At 30.7% G+C, this 24,269-nt stretch overlaps 1 protein-coding gene across 1 annotated transcript; it reads right to left on the bottom strand.

Moving 5' to 3' along the window:
• Nucleotides 1–150: 150 nt before the first annotated feature.
• LOC134725056 (beta-1,3-N-acetylglucosaminyltransferase radical fringe-like) lies at nt 151–22,275 on the bottom strand. Its single transcript, XM_063588555.1, has 10 exons — nt 21,694–22,275; nt 15,980–16,028; nt 13,752–13,794; nt 10,463–10,522; nt 8,277–8,424; nt 7,854–7,939; nt 7,155–7,225; nt 1,817–1,911; nt 1,164–1,234; nt 151–301 (listed from the first exon to the last, which is right to left on the bottom strand). Exons 1-10 carry the CDS (start codon nt 22,168–22,170, stop codon nt 235–237), a joined length of 1,167 nt encoding a protein of 388 aa, XP_063444625.1. The 5' UTR covers nt 22,171–22,275; the 3' UTR covers nt 151–234.
• Between the last annotated feature and the right edge of the window lie 1,994 nt (nt 22,276–24,269).

Here is a 24,269-nt window from a genome sequence, read left to right as displayed (position 1 = left end):
ATTTCATGCCAATATCACAGATTATAAAATTTATCATTTGCAAACATATCGAAAAGTTTACAGCTTTTGTTGATCATCACTAAAACAAATGAAATCGTTCTGCTGCATTTGCATGACACATTTACAAAAAGTCTTGTATATAGTATATTCCAAAATATTGCAGCAGCATTTCAGCAACAGCACTATAGGTATATCTGAAGCCTGTAGGTATAGGTGAACACTATGTAAAACTGGTCACCATCTCGGCATGTCTACACACTGAGTCAGGTAGGGATACAGGTGACAGTGAACTGTTCTAAATCTGAAAAAGAAATGAGAAGTATGTTCGTAAGACAACAATCTTCAGATATGCTGGAATTTACAAAATGTTACAGAAACAGTACTTTTATTGATGTTCATTATTATTAAAGTTTTTAACAAGTAAATGAGATGTACAGATCCTCTTGTGCTTTTCCTTATTCTAAATTTACCATTACCTATACATATTATCATACTTTTTCAACTGACAATAAAATTGAGAAAGGAAATGGGGAATGTGTCAAAGCGACAACAACCCAACCAAAGAGCAGAAACAGCAGAAGGCCATAAATGGGTCTTCAATGATGCGAGTTCCCGCACCTGTAGGTGTCCTTCAGCTGGCCCCTAAAAATATGTATACTAGGACAGTGATAATGGACGTCATACTAAAATCTGAATTCAATTTTTATTGCAATTTGAAACAAATAAACAAAAATAAACATTAATCTAAATCATTGCAATTTTAAACGAACAGACAAAAGTGCAACATTGATTATTGCAATTTCAGGAAAAGCTGCATACAGACATATGTAGCAAATATTAAAATGTTAGTTATTACAATTGTACAAGTATTTTTTATCTTTTTTGTAAGAAATTTTGAAAACACTTCATGTTTTTCAAGGGAGGTAATTTGGAAAATCCAAATTAAATAAAACCCAATATCCTTTACTCCCCCAATCACATTATTCAAAACCTCTTTTTCTGAATTCAAAGTATCAATATATCTCATAAAACTGAAAATTTCTAAAAAAAAAATCAAAGGGAGATAATTATATAACTTGTATACAACAATAAAACTTTATGATACTACCTTAAGGCACAGTCACCATATTTGAATATCATAATAGGAATTGATTTATTTTTACCTTGTTGGATCCTTTTCATGGCTGTACCCTTTAACATCTATCACATTACTGTTGAAATAACTTAAAGTCAGCTGAAAGAAAAAGCACTGTTGTTATGACCATAAATAATTTGTCATTGTATAATGGCAATATTTTTTTTACAAATACAAACAGAACACAATCTTGGGACTTAAAGTTTTAATTGAGTCGAGATCTTTCAATTTTAAATAAAATATTATTATTACTATTTGTGCCTTTTTATAGCTTGCTGTTTGGTGTGAGCCAAGGTTTCTTGTTGAAGGCTGTACTTTGACAAATAATACTTTTTATACATTTTGACTTTGATGGAAAGTTTTTTCATTGACATTCATACCACAATTTCTTATATGTACTGATAGTTATTTATATGTACTTATAATAATGCAACTTCATAGAAAATTTCATTGACCTATCACATGTAGTTCCTATTTAACTAACTTGAGCAACAAATTAAACAATTGTTGACATTGCCATGGACAATGATGCTGCTGCCAGAAAAGCAACATCTAAGTCTTGCATTCAATGACTTTCGTATACATACCTGATCAGAGAGTTGATGCTGAGGAATTCTATGTTTTGTATACATACCTGATCAGAGAGTTGATGCTGAGGAATTCTATGTTTTGTATACATACCTGATCAGAGAGTTGATGCTGAGGAATCCTATGTAATCCCTCTAAGTGGGAATGAAATTCTTTAATTTTTGTTAATGGCACTTTCAATAGATGATCTGAAAAATAAGATGATTTTTTTATATTTTTTATTTATTAATTTTGCATGGTTTAATGCTTCAGAAATCTCCATACTTAGATATCAATATTCTCTTGCTCTTAAGCAAATCTATTCATAAAAGGCAATTTTGATTACAACAGCTAATACAGTATAGTTTTAGCTAAATTCTGTAATTATTATCAAAAATGTAAAAAAAAACGCAAGAAACATAGATATTGCATTTTAGCCTCATGTTAAAATTCTTAATACTGGAAGTTATGCAAAAATTAACGATTGAAATACATCAATTTGTTCATGTTATGAGTACTCATACCTGCTTTTAGTTCTTAATATAATTTCAGTAATCTGTTGAAGAAAAAATGCATTCAATATATGCATTTAAAGTTATGGTTGTTAAAATTCAAAATTCAAAAAGAAAAAGAATTTAAAAATGTCAGAACTGTTAGATCATGTTAAAATGAAGTTTAGCAAAGAAAACAAGATAATCAGTTAAAATTATTAATTAAAAATGGTAAGAACACCACGTATGTTAAAACTATCCACATAATCATACAGAATAAACCCAACTGAAAAAGCATGTATCAAAAACTTTAAAATCATTTTTCTATTTCTTCTTTACATCATACTATTTCATTCAACTACAGTAAAACCTGAATAAACCGAATTCTGCATAAACCGAAAACCTGTAAAAACCAAACATTTTCTAAAGCACCGTCATATCAAATTGTATGCATTGTGAACCTGATTAAAATGAACATCGGCTAAAAACGATTAAAATCTTAAGTCCCAAAGAGCTTCGGCTTAAACAGGTTTCACTGTATATACTATTGTTACTTCTTTACCTAATAAAACTAATTATTCCCACTATTTAAACTGATAAATCTAACAATTTTTAAACTGTTAACCAAAATAAAACTTTAAAATTTACAAAACAACATCTACTACTGAAGAAAATGTAAATAATACCCAAACAACATTAAAAGACTGTTCTAACATGTCTAAATCCATTAGATATAATCTTTACAAGAAATGAAGATCTCTAAACTTTCAATCTTAGGCTCCTTCTCGAAATCTGTTGAACTTTTCATACATTAAGGTATTGCAGGTAAATATCTTACAAAAGTTCAAAGAAACTTTCCACTAACATTTAAAATATATTTTGCCTGAAAATTGAATCAAACTGTTCTTTAAGACAAGGAATGTAAATAAAAAGAAATGTGGACATACATTAAATTAGACAGTTACAAATCCAGTTCAGCAAAAAGAAACGATTTTCTCAACATTTTACAAGCCTATTTTTCTTGTGGTGTCTCTTTGACACATTCACCATTTCCATTCTCAATTTTATAGATAAGTGTAAAATTCTTTAAAAAGTAGATTAATTTGATGATGTCGAAATATACTGTATTCTTGGATTTCCTTTTTTGGAAAATTGGACAAGATGTGTAAATGATTTTCAATTAGCTGATTAATAAGGAGGTCAATTCTTAGAAATGAGTTGAGCATTAGAATCTACTGGTACCCTTATTTAAAGTATCCTACCACCAACTGTACCATAGATTTCAACTAGTGTGTTAACAAAATGCAATCATGTACAAAAAATATCAATCCAAACATAATAAAAATAAAGCTGTCCAACTTAAGTTGAAAGACAAAAAGATCCAAAATAAAGGTGAAGTCATCCCAATTCCTTGGTAAGGTGAAAAAAGAAAGGACCCTCTCAAAACAAGTTGTAGAGTAAAAAAGAAGTTTCAATAATATAAATCATATACCCCTTAGCTAGACGTCTAGATATGTAGACTAGCATCATATTCTGGTATTAAAATCTCCTGTTGCACACATTATATATATCTTATTAAACAATTTCATGAAAATATGCAGTAGTTTTCAATTTTAGTGATGATTTCCCTATTTTTTAATTCTAGTGATCACTTCCTTATCTGTTCAATGATATTTTATTTTAGGATGATGAACAGGGGTCGAAATTAGCACTGGTATGGTGGTCAGAGACCAGTAGATTTTGTAAGCTGGAGGTCTGACGGACCAGTAGAAATTGTTGATAAAAATCACTGATTGCAACATAATCTCAGTTTATTAACAAAAATAAAATACCTGTGAAACAAATTCCACTGTACAGGGATGTTATTATTTATATTAGTGTTTGTCCAATGAATGTCATTATTTAAGACCAGTAGATTTGGTGCCGGACCAGTAGATTTACGGTTCACTGGTCTGCCTGGTCAGTACACAAAAAAGATTAAATTCGACCCCTGATGATGAATGACATGTAAATGATAAAAAAAAAAATTAAAGCAAATCACTTAGGTACTACGGAATTATTTATTTTTGTAGGTACATGTACCAATTTTCATTGATTGAGGAAAACTTTGCTTTTTTGGTAATATTCATTTTGCGTTTTTTTCTAAATTTAGCATACAAGCCTAATAAAAAAAAATATATCTTTAACTTTAGGTTAACCTGTCCACAAAAATTGGTGTACCACTTTTAAAATAATGAATTCACAGTAACTTAATCATGTAAATAGTCAAAATATGAGACACTGCATAATAATAAACAAGATTTCAGTTGAAACTATTAAAAAAATAAACAACAAATGAACAACATGCAGTAAACTGAAAATAAAGCCAACATTAAATTTACAGACATAAAACACATAATAAACAACAGCAAACAACTTCACTGTCAGCAGAACTTACTATTCCTTTTCCTGTTCTAATAAAGTCAATAACACATTTATATTCAAAATCATATTTAAACAATTCATAACATTAAAATTAGTGAAGCAGCCAACAGATCATCATAGCTTCTACAAGGTCTACAAACATTGTTTGTGTGGTTCAGTTGTGAATGAATTTGTGATTTAAAGTTTGATTTTCCAGTGTCGATGTGTGTGTGCATTCTCCTTCATTTAAAAGGTAGATTAGGAAATATAAGCTGAAGAACAGCATTAAATACATGTGCATGTCGTCATGCTCACAATTAGACATTCCAAATTCTTGTTTTAGAATTTGGATTTAATCTAAATGCTGTTATTTTGCATTTGAATGATGGAATTGAGAAATGTCAGAGATATTGTCTGAAGATAGCAAGTGCATTTCAATTTTTAAAGTATTATTTAATCAAAGCCTGAAAGGCTGTAAAAGCAATTGCTGCCATGTTTATGTTTTGGGGACTTTTTTTTCATCCACATATATTTAAGAATTAAACATGACAGGAGTGTTGTCTAGTGAGAATTAAGAAGGTTTTAACTTTATATCAATTAAAGACTTTAGCAGAAAGTCATTTTTAATATGTTTTATATTTCACAAGGAGACAACACGTTTACCAGGCTAAAGTTGGGGTCAAATATACATGTGCTGAAACATATAACTCCAAGAGAAATTATAATGGATTATCCCCTAGTAGTGTTTGTAACTGGGCAATAATTTCCTTTATTGATTTAATTTTCATATTAATTTAAATTTAACACTTCAGTAAAAACATTTCAACTTTCCAGAAGCAAATGTTGAAAAACAGGAAAAGAAACAAAATATTATACAAGACATAAACATGTAAAAAATAAATATATATTTCAGCTGACTAAAAATATTTTCATAATGTTACTTTGTCATCATTTCTTAAAAACTAAGTCCCAAACATTATTGCTCAGTTGATATGTGTCATCCTCATGCGGTACAAGATAACTAATTCTATAATTCTCGTGCAATCCCGAAAAGAGGGGCCATCACAGACAAACATGACATTAAATCGTCATTAAACGAACAAGAACAAACAGCTCTTAGTTGCTTTGATATTTATCCAATTTTCAGGAAACATTGTGAAAATGATCTTCAATATTTCGAAAACATGTGAAATAAAATTGCAAACACGGTGGACCGTCGAGGGTCAACAAACGTAGTAGACTCGTCCATTGGAAAGACGAGGATAATGGTTTTATCATTTGTCATGCATACCCAGTTTTGAATATGATATCCAAAAAGGATGTACTTTTTTTTAATCTATGAAACTAGAAAATTCCAAATTGTAAATATCTCTTCATCTGGACTTAATTGGCATCTATCACGTTTGGACGGGTCCATTTCATTAGTAAGGTGATCGATAAATCTTACGGAGTTATGACAAAAAAGGAAAACAAACTTATTGTTATGTGTTTTTAACAAGGGTTTCGTTCCTCTAAATTATTTGCGCAAACAAATCAACAAAATAGGTCAGTTAACTTTGTCTATTTTTAGATTACAGGTAATCATTTGACACTTCGTATAACCTGATAACCTGTGTAGTGATTTTGATTTTACGATAAATTTATGAATGAACGACAATTTTATGAATGAACAAGAGCACCTGACCTCTTTCTTAAAAAAACACCAATTAAACATATAAAACCGTATATTATAAAAGATAATTCAGTCAAATTTTCAATACTAAATCAACAACTGAAATGATTCCATATTTTGTTGAAACATCGTACGAACGGAAAACGGAATCGCAGGTATAAAAATGCATTTTTTTCACTCGGACGTCTATGTTTGTTGATAGTCAAACGGTTGTCCCCCTAAATACAAAAATACATCTACAAGAACATATGCTGAAACTTCTTAAATCCACTAACGTTTTTCAAAAGTTTCAAGCTATGTATTGCATTAGAAAACATACATTGGTGTTTAAGAATGACAGACCAGGAGCCTGTTTAACAAAATACTATGGCTTGATCTGGGCGGAGTCTCTGATCTGGGTCACAAAGATGGCCATACGCGACGGCATGAAAGCAATTGCTTTAAAAACTAATAAAACTATTACTTTTTCATATTGATTTGTTATCATATATCCGATGTCAATAAAAAAATATGTCTGAGGACATGAATGCAAATTTTCAAGTTTTGCAATGTTCGTATTAAAAAGGGGGCATTTCTCTTGAATGGTAAATGACTCACGATAAAAAATCTAACCCTTTCTGTGTTCTTAGCACTGTGAATAAAGAGTTTCAGAAAATTTGGATGAGATAAACTGAATTAAGATTGCATATTGCCATGGAAAGCATGGAAACAAAATTTGTTAAAAGGGGAGATTCAACTGATGGTGCATTCATATGCTTAACAGGCCCACATCCTTTTCATTGTATTTTATATCTGTAAGGGCATTTTTTTTATTATTTTGTTTCGTACTTTTAATATACATGATATATGAACAGAAATGAGAAGTACTGATTAATGAGACACCTACTTATGATATATCCTACAGTACAGTCATCTGGTAACCTTATGGCATCTCCAGTTGTCTGTATCCTTCCACCCCTGAAAATAAAAAATTAAAACTATACATACTAAGAACAAACATTTCTATGGTGAAAAATTAGTCATATGATTTATGTTAATAATGAATGTTCAAATGATAAAAAAGCTACAACATAAAATTATAGAATCAGTGCACTTGTAAATATTTTTTATGATTAAAAAAACGAGTTATAAAACAGTTTTTCAGCTCAATTTTTTTTTTTTACAAATAATGAAATATTGCTTACTAACTTTATCCACACTCGATTTTGTCGATAAAATGTGAGCAAACCTTCGTCATATATGTGTTTTAATTGTTAACTTAACTATATGAAGCTTAGTGCTACATACATGGAAGCTATAACCTGCAGTTCTTCTGAAAAGGAAAATGTATTCCCTGCCTTTGAAGTAGCTATAGGGTTGTATTGACAAATGTACTCCAGGCTTGTTTTCAATAAATAGAAGTTTGGGTTACTGTCACAATGATTTCCAAACGTCTTTCGCACTTCATATAATTCTTACTAATTATCTAAGACTAGGATTCATGAAATAACGAATCTCATCCCTCCCCACTGAAAAGTTTTGTTTTATCTTTATTGTCCTAAAATGTGAGGGATATAAATTATCCTCACTGGTATATATATCTTACCCAGCATGTGGTACCATGTTATCAGCTAGACCTCTGCTAATACAGAAACCAGCACCTCCAGTGGCAAACCAAAATGCCAACTTTTGCTGTAATATAAAAGTTACAGAAATAATCTACCACACATATAGACTATACATGATGATAAATCTTCCATATATGTCTGTTTTTAATGTTTGATTGCTTAAAGCTTTTTCAATTTAATAAACAAAATATTGATTTTATTTTTATTAGATTTCACGGATTCAATTATTCACATCCAATTTACTTAAACATAAGGCTAGTTTTCAGGTCTAAAAATATGTGTGATTTTCAATATCATTCTTGGTTATAGTCAACCAACATTCATCCTGGGTCAATACAAGTTCAAATTTCAATTTTAAATCCAAGCAATCCAAAAGAATATAATAGTGGCAGTATAATTACTCCTGGGTTAGCTCTGTCTAGCACTTCCATTGGATGACTAATACTTGGTCTGCCTAAATACCAGTTATCACTGTGGTTATACTGCTGTAGGAACCCAACTAAAGCTGGTACATTCACATAGTTATCATCATCTACATGACAAAACCACCTGCAAAGTATATGTAAACTAAGTCAATATATCAATGGTTTTTTTTTTATAAAAGTTACAAAATTTGTTGTGTTGTAGAAAATCTTTCCACTTGTTCCATTAATTCATACTTTGATTTTGTCATTTTTTATGGACTCCCACCTATTAGAATTTGCCATGAAGCTCAGTAATTTTGTTAATTCTTTTTCACACAAGGTGTCCTGCTGTAGATAAAAATTACACAATGTGTCATGTGTTGTAGATAAATGTTACACAATGTGTCATGTGTTGTAGATAAAAGTTACACAATGTGTTATGTGTTGTAGATAAAAGTTACACAATGTGTCATGTGTTGTTGATAAAAGTTACACAAAGTGTCAGTGTATAAAATATAATACACAATTTTTCACATTTTACACAATGTGCTCTGTGTTGAAGAATACTGTTGGAAATCATGCACAGAAGTGAACCTTAACGTCAACATAAAGCGGCATTATTGTATATCCAACGTCGTGTACTTATGACGTTATCTTGTACTTTAGTCATCAATACAAATTCATACAGTTGGCGTCTTTCTTATTACATATGCAGTTTTAGTAAAACCACTTTACAATATTGATCCTGGTCATGGCACCAATATCGTAAAGTGGTTTTACTAAAAATACAGTTACAAAACATTCAAATGTGTCACTTGTTGAAGAAGGTAGTCATACATTACATCAGTATCTTAATTTTTCTTCAGAGGAGTTAGTTGTCTGTGCATTTTGGTTATCCCTCAGGGGGTTTCCTTTTTATGCATATTTAGCAGGATAAGGGGGTTTGCGCGTCTAAATCATTTTTTTTATTTAAAATAGGATTTCGCTATATTTTTTTATAAATGTTAAACTTAAAAGATTTTTTTTTTTTTAATGGAATCACCGTTCATTTAGGCTAACAAGCATACACTTTTGTAAAGTCGATACCTTTTTTCTATTGAATTAGTAGGAGAAATAGAGGTAATATCGAAATAAAAAAAGAACTTAATTACAGAAATTGCTCAAATTTTACAATAGTTTAGTTTCAGTACAGCTGATTCGAAAATTATAATAAAGAATACAGGTCACTGATGAGTTAAAAAAGTTATTTCAATTTTAATAACAAAAAATTTCATTTTTGCACCAAAGGGCATATGATTGTTTTATTTTTGGTTCTTTAGTAAAGTGGCAAATATTTCATGCATAATCAGGATGAGAGCAAATTGATAATTCATACATACATTAAAGAGACTATCCAGATAAAGTTGAGGGAAAGGAGTTAGTCCGGTAAGTGCCATATTTGGCCCCAATTATAAAGTTCATGGTTACAAGACAATAATAGTTTTAAGTTGCCTTAAAGACACATGAGAACGTTAAACAGAGCTGTTTTTGTCAAAATGTAATTCTAACACGTTGGTTTTTACATCCCAAAAAGGTCAAGATAAGGGATTTTGGTGAAATTTGACAAAATCAGCTTGATTTTAACCAAATAAAGGACCAGGAAACATAGAGGGCAGGCGTCGACAAGCTTAATATTCAAATAAGACATGTTAAATGTCTTCACAAACATTATTTTAAAAGATTTTTGTTTGGTGTCGACGTATGCGCTCTATGTTTCCTGTCAAATAATCTTTGGAAATTTACACATTTGCATTGATTTTTTCTTAAAAAATCAATATGAGTGCAACTTCTGACGTCATAATGAAACGCAGAAACATAAAATTTTCAACAAAATGGCTTATATCCTATCTAGTCAATGTATTAGCTTTAATAAATCGTGATATTGGTTAACAAATCCGAATTTGACATTTACGCTAAAAAGGGGGCCATTTAAGGACCTTATTGAACTTACTTCTTTGGACTGTCACTGCAAAGTCAAACTTGTATTAAATGATTTACAGTTCTTACTGGTTAATTCAATGGAGAGGAAACAAATAAATTTTAATTTGTATTCGAAGACAAAGTTAATCTAGTTATCACTGATATTCATACTAATTTTACCAACTGTATGTCCAACATTGTATTTATTCCTTTTTTAATTATACCTCTTTTTACTTTCAATGAAGAGGTCATATTCTCTAGCCATCTTACAGCATAATCCTTGTCTAAAAAAAGAAAAAAGACATTCATGAGTTATTGGACAGATACGCAATGAATAAATTTATATAAGTCATAGACCTTTAGCATGTCCAATTGTTAAATGTACCTCAAGTTTTATTGAAATATAATAAAAGGCCTATTTCTTAAGAATACTTTAATGAGGACAGGAAAATTCTTTAGTGTCAAGCATTGAACACTCTTTTCATTATGGAAATAGTCGAAAGACAGTGATCATGGTGATATTTTTTCATTATTTGTCACAACCTAAGTCCAGTTATAAGACTTCTATAGAATTAACAAGAAACTTTATTATTGTATTTTACTGTAATTTTACAAACATTTTAATACCAATCTTCATGTGGGTTACCTTTTCCCACCCTTATTAACAATATTATACATGGCTGCCTTTTATTTGACACCTGCTGATACATCAAGTAGTTAAAGTTAGCTTACAAAAACCAATAATGTTTAAAAGACGGTTTTTATAACAATTCATGTGAACCTTCTATGTAATAAGTACATTGTAGATCAATGTTTTTATCATTATTTGAAAATGTTATTGTATTAAAATGATTTACAAGTGAAAAAATTCATACTCTTTTTTCACAATAAACTAAGAAGTAGATGGTTATTTTCATATGTTTTTGTGCTTAACCCAATATTTATGACATATGAATTTCCTATAAAATTAAACAATGCACAACATCTGAAAACATTTTTACATTATTCTGTAAACACCCTCTTACAGGGAGGTAACTTGATAACCACAAAAGATAAGTTTCTAATTATATATAACAGGCGATATGCAAAGTTCAGTGATAGTAAGTTTCTCAGGGTCCTTTCTCGTTTTACACAAATTAGTCACACGATATAATCAGAAAGTAAGGAACTATACATCATTTGCATGAAATATCAGCAAATTTGTAGGTAAACGAAAATTCACATGACCCCAAGATTTCAGAAATGTTAGAAGGTGAAAATTAAGGGTAATGTAAGTGCAAATGTGTTATATTCCTTCCTTCCGCATCATTTGACTTCAGAAATACTAGGCAGATACAATTTACAAAGAAAAATATCAATGTTACATAATTTTATCCGATTAGTTGATTCATAGGTGTTTAACACCACTTTTGGCACTGTTATCCTATTAAGGTGGTACCTAACACTACAGAAAGATAACTCTGAAAAATCAGCTAAACGTTTTAATTACGTTGTGTTGTTTAGGGAATATTAAGCTTCTCGATGATAGAAATAAGTGTTTGTCAAACTGCTATATAATCAGTATAATTTTTCTGATAAAACAGTTGGTTCAGTTTTTTTGAAAGTTTTATATATTTTTGTCAAAGGGTTAAGATATTTTTTTGGCCAAAAATTTATGAACATTAAACGAGCCAAATTGATTTTAGTAAAAGTGTTGGGTACCACCTAAAGTGACTGAGGTCATTTTTTTTTGTTTAAGGAAGTTGGTGTTCTAGGGAAGACCACTAACTTTTGGAAGGAACACTGACAAGATTGAAGTGGAGTGTACCTGCCACATGTAGGATTTGACCTAACAAACTTAGAGTTGACAGGCTAGTGGTATATTAGTTTGACTAGTCAGACTGCTTGGCCACCATTGCCCCATGATTTTATCAGCCAACCTGTTTAATGATGCTGAAATAATCACCTTCACAGAAATCCCATATATCTAACAAAATACTTAAGGAATCTGTGGCTCTTTTCACAAAAATCTTGAGAGTAAAAATACTAGTAATTCTACACATTACAGTATAACTTATAATATATTATCGTATTTTTTATTTAAATGCCACTGGTTGGGTGGTTGATTGTTGTGACTAATGGGTATATATCTTTATGCCACAGGATTACATGTAAATCTATCTTTATTCCAAAGGATTACAGGTAAATCTATATAGCCTTCCATAATAAAGGAACACCTTTGTTGCAATTATATGTACTTTCCTAAAGCAGGTCTAGGGACTGAAATATCTCTCTATATATTGAATGGGTAATTATATATCATAGTGTTGTTATCTCAAATCACCAAGAAATGAGTAACCATCTGTGTCATTGTGATTTACTCTACACCCAAAGGGGTGAATTTTACTGAATCATCCTATGCGTATTGCACGAGTTATATGTGGGTCAGCTGGGATTCAATGACACATAAATAAAATGCATATACAAGCAGTTTTGTATCACTGGTTTATTGTTTCAGTTTGAAGACAAATATTTATCACTATCAAATAATTTACCAAAATGTAGCTTAAAGCCTGTAATTACATGAATTATTTTTCAATCTCTTTATAAATCTTTTTGAAATAGTCATTTTATTTCAATTATATCCAAATCATGATAGCTCAAAGGAAAAACTTAAAATTGAATCATACCAAAAACAAATTATAAAGGATTAAGATGTAAATCACAGACAAATAGGTGTGACTGATCTTACAACAATAGTACAACATGTTTCCATCTACAAATACTAACTATTTTGATGACACTTATTTTTTCCATTATATGAAACAGCATGCAGAACTTTTGATATCGATGATGTTTTAAGTTTTTTTTAGAACAGCAGAAAAAGTGTCCTAGCAAAAATGGCCACTATCCATCATGATAGACTAAAATGAAGAAATTTCATGATAAATTCATGGCTAAAAGTCTGACAAAAAATAATAAAAGGGTAAAAAATCATCATCATTTAAGGGCAATAACTCATATTGGTCATGAAGACTTTATGAAAACATTTGGTCTTGCTAATCGCCTTTTTTGTTATTAAAATTAATGTTTTTTTAATGAACAAATATAGTTTTGAAGGAAACAAGTAAAATTGAGAGAAAAAACATTATGATATAAAGGAAGTACACCTTTTTTTCTTCTATATGGTATAAAATCACAACTTGAACCATGTAATCCATCATATAACCCCATAATCATTACTATGTTTATAAACTCTTGAGGAAAGATAAAGCTAATATGCAGATAAAAATCTAATTCATCATATTTTTAATTGAACAATTTTAAAATTCAGATCAAAATTTACAGACTTTTGTTCTGATAGTATACCAACTTGACAACTGTTACTATAATAATATCAACTACTTTCCAAGTAAGAAAAGAAATGACAATACAATGAAATTGGGTTCTCAAATTTCATAAATAATGTTGATATATAAATGTAGTTTACATTTCTCTGATCATATTTATTTACATTTAAATCTAAGTACATACCTGTAATGTGAATCTGCACAAAAAGTGTTGATGAAATGATCAGCTTAAAAAAAGAAAAGAAAAAGTTTATGCAATTTAATCTTTTTTTTATGATTTTTATTTTAAATTCAAGGACTGAAATACCATGTATACATGTACATTCATTGACAATGGAAGTACAAAATGTATACTGTGGATTCATTGAAATGATTATAATCATGATAATTCAAGGGATACAAAATTCCGTGGATATATCATTCATGGGTAAAAGGGAACCATAAATTAAAATGTTAAACAAGGTACACATTTTCTATAGGTTTGTGTGCAGACTTTGACAAAACACCCAATTCAAATACCGGTACTCACAAAAATACAATTTTCCTCAATCAACAGTTGTGTAACAAAATTCTCAGATCTTTAGCAGGTTTATTTTGAATAATTTGGAATTTAAGTTACTATCATGACTGTATGACTGCATTTATGATAAAAGAAAAAATTTCATTATCTTTATAGATAAAAGAATCTGTTTATTCATCTACAAGCATAATAACAGACATACTTGTATTTACATCAATCAGTGTTTTGAAATTTTTTTTAAAACAGCTTTTTTTAAGTGCAATATTGGACTGACAGATCTGTCAAATGTGTTGTACTATCAAGACTTAACAATTTAAGAACGGTCAATTTAAAATTATTGAAAACAAGGGGTACTAGTATCTGAAAGATTATTCAAATACAACACTCAATAAAAGGATGTACATGTACCTGTTTATAATTCAGCATACATTTAAACACATGCATATATAGGTTTTATTAGGTTGTTGTACAAAAGTAGGACTACCCTCAATACAAGGGGGGCTTACATACATGTGCATGAAGTGAAATATCATTGATTCATTGATATATATCACTATGATTAGGAGTCTGGAATATACATATAACATGGTATACGTACATTTGTACATGTACATGTACATGTACATGTATGTAGATTTAAACATCCACATGTACCTTTAGCTTTATCATGTTTATATAACAATCAGACATAAATTTAAAGGGAAGCTGGCATTAATCCAATTTGAATGATGAGGAACAAAATGATCAGACAAGAGGTTATCTCCCCTTAGGACAAAGATGTACTTTAAAGAAAGTTAGTATGGTCTATTACAGGCATGAAAGTGATGAGACAGCATTCTTGTCTGACTGGAAAAATGTATTGAATTTAAACTTCTTTCATGATCATCATTAAACCTCTAACGTCATGAACGTGCTGACATATCATATCAGACATTTACAGTGTTGATACATCAAACCTCTAACGTATTGACCCCAAAAGACTTCTACAGTGGGAAATCTCTCTTAAAATTAAAACTGTAAGCAAAGCAAATTCTAAGATGTCCTTCAATTAGAATATAAATTAAAAGTCTTTGAAGTTGATAAACCTTACACTTCTAAGTTTTTACAAACATGATAAATTTAAGTGAAAAAAGCCTTTTGCCTAAGATAATCTTACATTTGGTATGTAACTGTTTATCATCTTTATCAGCATGCTTAATTGTATCACAAAATAATTTGTAAATAAAAACATATAACACAGTTGTATTTTTTAAACTCAAACTACATGTACATATACACATGCATACAGTGTAACCTGTGTTATCTGACACACTGGTGGACCAGATAAGTAGAGATTATCGGGTTTTCTACACATTGATATTGTAAAATATCAGCAGGGAGCCACAATATGAACCTTTTTGGCGAGTGAGCTTAGCGAACGAGCTAAAAAGTTTCACATGCGTTGAGCGGGTGATATTTCAAGATATCTATATGTAGAAAACCTGATTATCTGTTTATCATTCTATTAATGGTCTTTTTTCCTCTCCCTAAGACAGGTTTACGCTTGACGAAAGCAAGCTTGATAACGTTTCCTCTCTCGTTGTGACGTCGCTGATAACTTCTCCTCACACATTGTGACGTTGCTGATAATGCCTGGTCTCGTTTTGAAGTCTTGATATGAGAATTACTGAGCGACAGAGCAGGGTGATATAGGGGTAGGGAAGGACGATAAAATTGTTGGATTAAGCAGGGTGTCGGAATACTTACCGGTAGGTTTTTTCTGCATGGATAGGCCTACCTGCATGTCATTGCATGTATTTTGGGACCATGAAACTGTGTCACAAAAAGCAGGATGTTCCAATACTTAGGTGTCAGATAAGGCAGGAAAATACATTGTGAAAGGAAAAACTTACCATGAAAGTTTTCTGGAATGTGTGAATCGTTATCTGTAAATATATAGGTCTGAAAAGGAAAATACACAGAACTGTTATAAGTGCTAGACTGAAACAATACAATCTTTCATGTCATAAAAGCTCGATGTATTTTTGCATGGCATCTAGCAAATATATATTAATTATACATGTAATTCAAAATTAGAGCTAACAAATTTCTTAACTTTCCTATACTACATTTATCATGTTTATAAAGAAAGAACTTCATTATCCATTTCCTGTATAAATTTATATTTTTTTTTATTTTCTGTTTATACATGTTATACATGTACATGAATTTTTGTTTCTTTCATTTTCTGATTCATTGTGATAAATTTTGAACATTACAAAAAATGTACCAGGCAATTACATCAATCAGGTCATTCAGAATTTCTGTTTTACGAAATTGTGTATCAAGCTGGAGTTGTCATTGGTACATGTATTATCATGATCAAACTAACTTATAAAATCTTGCACATGTAATTATCAACTGACAGAATTTGAGAAAATATCATGACTACTAACACCTTTAACATGTTTAAGTGTAAGAAACTTACAATATGTCAGATATATATACAACATGTACGGCATTGGGATAGTTTTCATTTTTAGAAAAAAATCAAATCTTTTTTCATTTTTTTCTTCTGATAACCATGTTTTTTTAATTCATGTAACAGGCCACAATTAAAAATATTTTGGTTTGCCCAAACCCTACGTATACCCAAATGTTGAGACAGTGGCCATGGGTACATGTAGGTACATTTTTTGTAGGTAGGCATATTTTTTCTTCAAAAAAAGAAATTGAAGTACATGTACATGTATCAGGTGTTTATTACTCTGAATGCCCCTCTGGTTAAAAAAAAAATTCTTCAAATCAGGACAATAAAAGAATTTCAGTAAGCAGCATTTTTCTGGGTATATTGTACATGTGTAGGTAGGGTTTGGGCAAACAAACCTATTCTTTTTTATGGCCTCACTTGAAACATCTACATTTGTAGTTTATCATGTATCATGGTTAGATTGTAACAAAAAACTATTGAAAGAGTTTATTTGTTTTATACATATGAAAACAAACACTAACAAAGTTTACTTTTGAACCCTTTGACCATGTTGACCTGAATGTAGACTTATACTTTACAAAAGGGCCCAAAATTCAAATCTAAATGAATAATAAGATTCAGCATACCTAAGAATCCCTTATTCAATTAAATTTTTGTTATTCCCATCAAACAGTTTTTTTTTACACTAATTTGGATCAACTTGAAAATTGGACCCAAAATCAGAAATCAAATGGCATGTTTAAATTCTGTATACATGAACATTGTGTCCATCATTTATAAAAACAGCAAGAAATTTCATGAACTACAATGTAAATGCTGTGAACCATCTGACAATACCATTTCCTAAATGTTGTGACTACTAACCATGAACAAGGATTTTAAAATTTCACTATTTATCTACAACAGACAAATCATTTACATGACTAAATTGCAAGTTGGATTTAGTGTAAAAAAAAAAGATCCAAACTTTTATTCTAAAAACACTACAATGTGTGCAACATTTCTAGATCCTTGGTTGTGATCATGAACTCTGATTTGAACGTCTGAAAAAAAGACACCACTATCATGACTATCAATTCTGTCCCAAATTGATAGAAATCATTGTCTAATAATTCCAGATCCTTGCACAAACAATTACTGGATATCAAAAATACTACAAAGGTTTACTTGTACAGTCATGGTAAAAAAACGGGCCCAAAAAAAAATTGGCATTCATGAAATGTAGGCACTGGCTACGGTTACATGGAAATGTAACAATAATTACAAGTGAAACTGCGAGCTACTGCTCACTGATAATACCCCCGCCGCAAGTGGATAATATAAATAGTGTCAAAATATGCAAGTGTTCGGTAAACAGGAAGTTGTCGAGTTATGAATCTGAAAACGCATCACACAGTATAGCTGACTTATATAAATCCTGAAACCAAATTTCAGAAATCCTTGTATTGTAGTTCCTGAGAAAAATGCGACAAAATAAATAGTGTAAAAATATGCAAGTGTTCGGTAAACAGGAAGTTGTCGAGTGATGAATCTGAAAACACATCATACGGTATAGCTGACTTATATAAATCCTGAAACCAAATTTCAGAAATCTTTGTATTGTAGTTCCTGAGAAAAATGTGACGAAAATTTTCAACTTGGCTATCATGTGTAAATTCATACAAGTGTTCGGTAAACAGGAAGTTGTCAAGTGATGAATCTGAAAACACATCACACGGTATGGCTGACATATTTAAATGTTGATACCAAATTACAGAAAGGGTGGATGTGTAGTTCCTGAGAAAAATGTGACGAAAGTTTTGTGGGACGGACTGACTGATGGACGGACGGATGGACGGACGGACGGACAGACAGAGGTAAAACAGTATACCCCCCCTTTTTTAAAGCGGGGGTATAAAAATATTATTGTTACATTGGAGAATAATTGCCGGACACAAAAGTTAGGCGAGGAACCGATTAATTACGAATGTAACAATAATTGCTGAGGCTACGGTTACATTACGTTATTGTTACATGAAAACATCAATGTATGCTAGATTCATTAAACTTAAATCTTCTATAGTTGTATTGCTTAATTCTTTCATATGTACTAAACAAGACTTGTAATACTGATAAATAATAAATATTGTTATTCAACAAATGGTGGATAACTTGAATAGTTTTACGTATTAATGCTGAAAGCTGAAATTTCTTTCTTTCTTTTTATAATGGCCGTTTGCTCTGCTTTTTATGCATTTTTTTTTAATATATCTGCCATTAAATGCTAGTGCTTATTTTTATTTATTTATTGTTTGTATGCTTTTAGTCTGTTATATTTTATGATCTTCAAGTGATTTGCTGATTCCTCCGTTTCAATGCACATAGAGGCGCTTGCCACATGAGCTTTGACCCTGGAGGCTCACAAATCAAATAGAAGTTTGCTTTCATTATATTGCATGTTTTATTTGGTAGTGTTTGCATGATGCTGCATGATTTTTTTATGTGATAGTCAGTTAAAGAGCTCACCAGAGCTCATGTTTTCTCTGTTATAATGTATATATGCCGACTCTAAATAAAATTTACTTACTTACTTACTTAATGGTTTTGATATTCTTAAAGATACTACTCAAGCTTATGAGTGTCAAAGGCGAAAAATATAGTTCAATGGTTTCCTTTTTTTAAGTATTTAACTGCACAACTCTTCTTACTGTCATTATACCAATTCGAACCAATTTTGTTTAAGGTGAAAAAAATAAAACATGAGTTACGTTTTAACTTTACAAACCACTTACTGGATGTGTAGAAAATGTCATTGTAAATAAAAAAAATACAGTAAATAAATTGTATTTAATAAATGCATGTATTATATATGGACCATAATTTGCTATTGGGCTCGTTTCCTATAACTATAGAAAAGTGATAAAAATGTGTATTACTGTAAGAAAAGTCGTAACTACGTCTAAAGAAGCCTTTATTTTTATCAACATACAAGTGTATGCTACTCTTCCCTAGAAAAAAAATTGAAATTAACAAATTTCAAAGATTATACGACCGTATTCAGGTATTTTTGTGTCGTTTCTCGCGTTACTTTTCGCCTCCGAAGTGCATAACGCTGACTGATTTATAGATAATCGTTACCGGCAAATTCGTAACTTTTGCTTTCAAATAATAAAGAACATCGACCAATAAGAATAGTCAGAAGAAAATGCCGCAAATTATAAGTATTTCTGTAGCAGGTGTAAGAACAGTGGCGTCACTTTGGAGTCGGATTTCGAAACGCAAATTTTAGATGATGTAATCTGCTTTGTTGTAATAGAATTCTTCATAACAATATGCAAATATGAACTCTCGCGAGATGTTCAAACAGGTAAATCAGAGAGGATTTACATTCTAGTTCTGTTCTTCGTAATAATTAAGTTAGAAAATGACGTTATCATTATGCGTTACATTTCACACGAAACAGAAGTCCAGTTATTTCCTTTTTTTTAATAAAAATTGTTTGTCTATTTATTTCCGGTCATATGTGAAACATGTGACTAACATGTGATCACGCCATTACGGCCCGATATACGAAATTCTAGGTCTAAACATTGTTTTTGTTTCCAACAGGATGTTAGCAAACATAATCTGTAGACTTGTTTCGTCTTGTTTAAAAGAGGAAAATACAATTTTCAAAGAGATTGCGCCAGGGGTCTATTATTTTTCCTATGTGCATAATGTTACATACGATCCTGTGTGAAAATAAATGCCCAATAACTTGACAAAATCGATTTCAGATTTGACAGACGTTAGAACACACTTCGTTTCCCGATAACGATGTAAAGAGTCCTTGGAAAATTCAATCGAAATTACGTCTCTTATCAATGTACCAATGCTCTTTAGATTGATTTTACTTCAGCAGTAAATATTACTGAATATTTTAGGTGATTAAATATAATTTAATAAAAAATACATGTTAATATACCGTCATGACCGTTACACTTGGAATGTACAAAGTTGGCATCTTTGTCACAATTTTTAATGATTTTTTTATTCATGTTCTGCAAACACTTATCAGAAACACAATAAACTTGTCAAAGGAGAAGTAAACTTTTATCATGCATGACTTGAAAGGAAGTACTTTATTGATTTTAGCCCACTAAAGTAGGTTAAAATGTGGAAACCATGTAGATGGTGTACAGGTCACAAATATCACATGGTGCCTATTTTAAAGATTTTAATTCCAAGTTAAAAGTTTTTTTCTTTACTGGATTTAAAGAATTTTACATTGCCAATGATTTGGAATGAATTGTATATAACTGGAATTTCAAAACCAAATATAAATACATTTTTTTGGCTTAAACATCAAGATACAACGATTATGGTACATGTATCCTGTATCAATGAAGAAAAAATGGAAATTTCTGAATAAATTGTACTAATTGTTTTCAAAACAAGCACATATTTAGGAGTTTAATAATACTGTTACATTAAAGATGGATTTCAAGAAGAAGCATACTGTTCAGATTATTTTAAGCAGATTTTGCAATAAAATAAAACTTAAAAAAGTGCTTTCGGTTTCTTATGGTTTCCTGTCGCGTTTAAAAAAAACTTTAATTTAACATTGAAAATAGATTTTAAATATTAACATGAAGCAAGTAACACTAGTAATGGTGTTCATTTATGTCTTTTGAAATATATTGTGCAAAATAAAGATTGGTTTCCTGTTTGGTTTCCTGTCACGTAAACGGTGAATCAAAATGTATTAATTTTTTCTTGAAAAACTCAATTGTTCCATTAATACTATTCTAACACCAACACAACCCACAGAATAAAGTTAAAGTTTTAGAACTTATAAAAAAGGATACTAAAAGAAACCAAAGGCCGAATACCAAATTATGGTCCATATGAAATAAATGTCTTAAACTTTTACTATTTAGTACATATACTATATATATAGTCCGATCGTACATTGCTGTTTTTCATGTAACAATAACGCAATGTAACCGTAGCCTCAATAATTATTGTTACATTCGTAATTAAACAGGTCCTTACCCAACCATGCATTCCGGCATTTAGTCTCCAATGTAACAATAAGATGTTTTATTATTGTTACATTTCCATGTAACCGTAGCCAGTACCTAAAATGTATATACATCAGAAAACCAAGATGCTCACCTCATCCTTAGCTAAAGGAATCCATGTTTCCATCAGCAAATCAAGTCTCGAATTTCTGTTTGATTTAGTAGTTTTAACAGAAATAAATATGTCAGACTGAACTGTTTTCCTCATCACATTTTTAACACGGTTCTGTCTTATTTTACCATTTTTGTTTACAATTTCATCTTTTCCCAAGTTTTCATCATCTGCAGCAGAATTAACTCCATTTGTTTTTCTTTGAAATTTTATATGGTCAACCACCTGTTGTTCTTTCTGCAGCGATAACTGTCTTCTATAACTTCTCTTAACAAACTTTGTAAACACAATTTGCTTTGTTTGTATGTGTTCTGTATTTGTGATAGAAATTAACAGAAGTGCAAGAATAAATGTGACAATCACAAGGAATAATTTGCAAATTCTTCGCAAAGAAATTCGCATTACTTTTCCACAGATGTTTACGTGTGTCTTTCTGCATTCCGACACATTACAATTCATGCAAGCAACCTGTACAATCGCATGCTCAGTAAACTTTCCCACGGTTGTAAACTTTGTTTTACCTGGATCTATGAAAAAGTAGGTCAACGTATGAGCGATGTGTAAAAAGGTAAACAATATTTCGAAAATCCAGTAGAACTAAAGTGTCAAGGTCAGAGAGATGAAAAAAGGAAAGAATTTAAAATGAAAATGAAAAATGATAAATGATAAAAGATGTGATACCTTTTTAATATTAATCAATAGCTTCAAATTTGAATTTTGTTAAAAAAATGAATTTCGATGAAAAATATGTGTTTCGTGTGTTGAGGTCAAACTGACTTTGACTCTGACTTGAACAGAGGAAGATTACATTTATCTATAAGTCTCAGCTTAGAATGAAAAAAATGGATCATAGATTTGACTGGTCAACATCTAGAGGTAGATTTATCTGAGTTTACATAACTTTCAAAATCAATTGATCCTTGTATAATCAGAGACATATAATACAATTATATGTATTATATGTCTCTGTTATAATCAAGGATTTGAGTATCCTAGGTATAATAGATTGTAACTTTTTTACCTAAAATCTCTGTCCTAAACTGAAATTTTAATCCTTATAATGTGGTATAGATGTGAAGCTTAGACATCCAGTATCCCACCTTTTCATATATTTGATATGTAAAACAACTTTAAGTATCTTATTTGTTTTAACAAAAAAGAAACATATGTATCAGGATTATTATATTCATAGATTTTACAAAATATCTGATGCATTTAAAATGCGGTTTAATCGGCAGATCTATAGGGAGTACCAACATTCAGTTAATTTTTTTGACTGGGTGTATTTTGCAGTATTATCAGAAGCGGATTTTTGAGATAAAAATTTGATTGATTAAATAGGGAGTCACTGAAGCGTGGCGGGAGTGGCTCCCTCTTAGGCAGCCAATCAATGGGCCACATGCACTTATGAAAATTTCTAGACCCACCCCTGATTATTCTATATAGTTCCGGGTTGGGATAGTGATATTATATAGAACAAATAACATTATTATCAGTTCTGTAGTCAGTGCTTCGGTACAGGGCCTTAACTGATTTCGCCATTTTATGATTTTGAGGTATAAAAACTTCAAAGGATGGCTGAAATGGAAGAAATATGCCGATAAATTATAATTTTATAACAAATATGATTATTTTTTAAACTTAAACAAAATTACGGCACTTACTGCAAAGTGCCGAAAAACGTACTACGATTTTCGGTCAATTTCCTACATGAAAAACAGGATTTTCAAAGATTTTTTTTTAGTAATTGTTTGACTGATTGGCCTAAATTTCTTTGATTTACACCTTTGAAATGTCTGCTGTTCATCTATAATGAAATTTATTTGATAAATATTATATAAAGCTGCAGTTATTTTGTTTTCATAAATAGATATGTAAAAACGGCGAATATGTATCCCCCATTGACAAAACATCAGGAAATTTCAAACACCCTTTAATCTTACTTTACAGATGATTATTTTCAAACAAACATCTTTTCAAGCTGAGGAATGTTTTGCATTTGAAGTTATCTTCATATAGAAATATCAGTATACTTCAAAAACATGTAGACCGGAACATAAATTGTAGAAAACATGGAAAGATATGGAGAAAATGAGCACCCCACTCCATTTAATTTGTAATTTGTCCTCATGTCTGAGTGAAAATATAAAAAATTGTCTGATGAATTGAGCGTTTTTACAAGGATTTGTAGAGTATGCGTAATCTATCAATTAATACAATTTTATTTTTTTTATTATTAATTCTGATTCTAAAACAATTATAGATATAATACAAACCATGGATGAAACAAAGTATGGTCGAATTGACAGTTGAAGACTATGGTCGGTACGGCAGTTTGGTCGAAACGACTATGGACGGTACGACAGTTTGGCCGAAATGACTATATGGCTGGTACGACAGTTTGGCCGAAACGACTGGCCGGTACGGCATTTAGGGCGAAACGACTATGGCCGATACGGCATTTTGGCCTCACGGTACGGCAGTTTGGACTCACGGTACGTTAGTTTGGCTGAAATTGCTACGACCGGTACAGCAGTTTGGCCGAAATGACTATACAT

Source organism: Mytilus trossulus, chromosome 7 (genome assembly GCF_036588685.1).
Source record: "Mytilus trossulus isolate FHL-02 chromosome 7, PNRI_Mtr1.1.1.hap1, whole genome shotgun sequence".
Lineage (NCBI taxonomy): Eukaryota > Metazoa > Mollusca > Bivalvia > Mytilida > Mytilidae > Mytilus > Mytilus trossulus.
The sequence above is the reverse complement of the archived record's forward strand: the minus strand, read 5'-3'. Positions and strand labels throughout refer to the sequence as shown.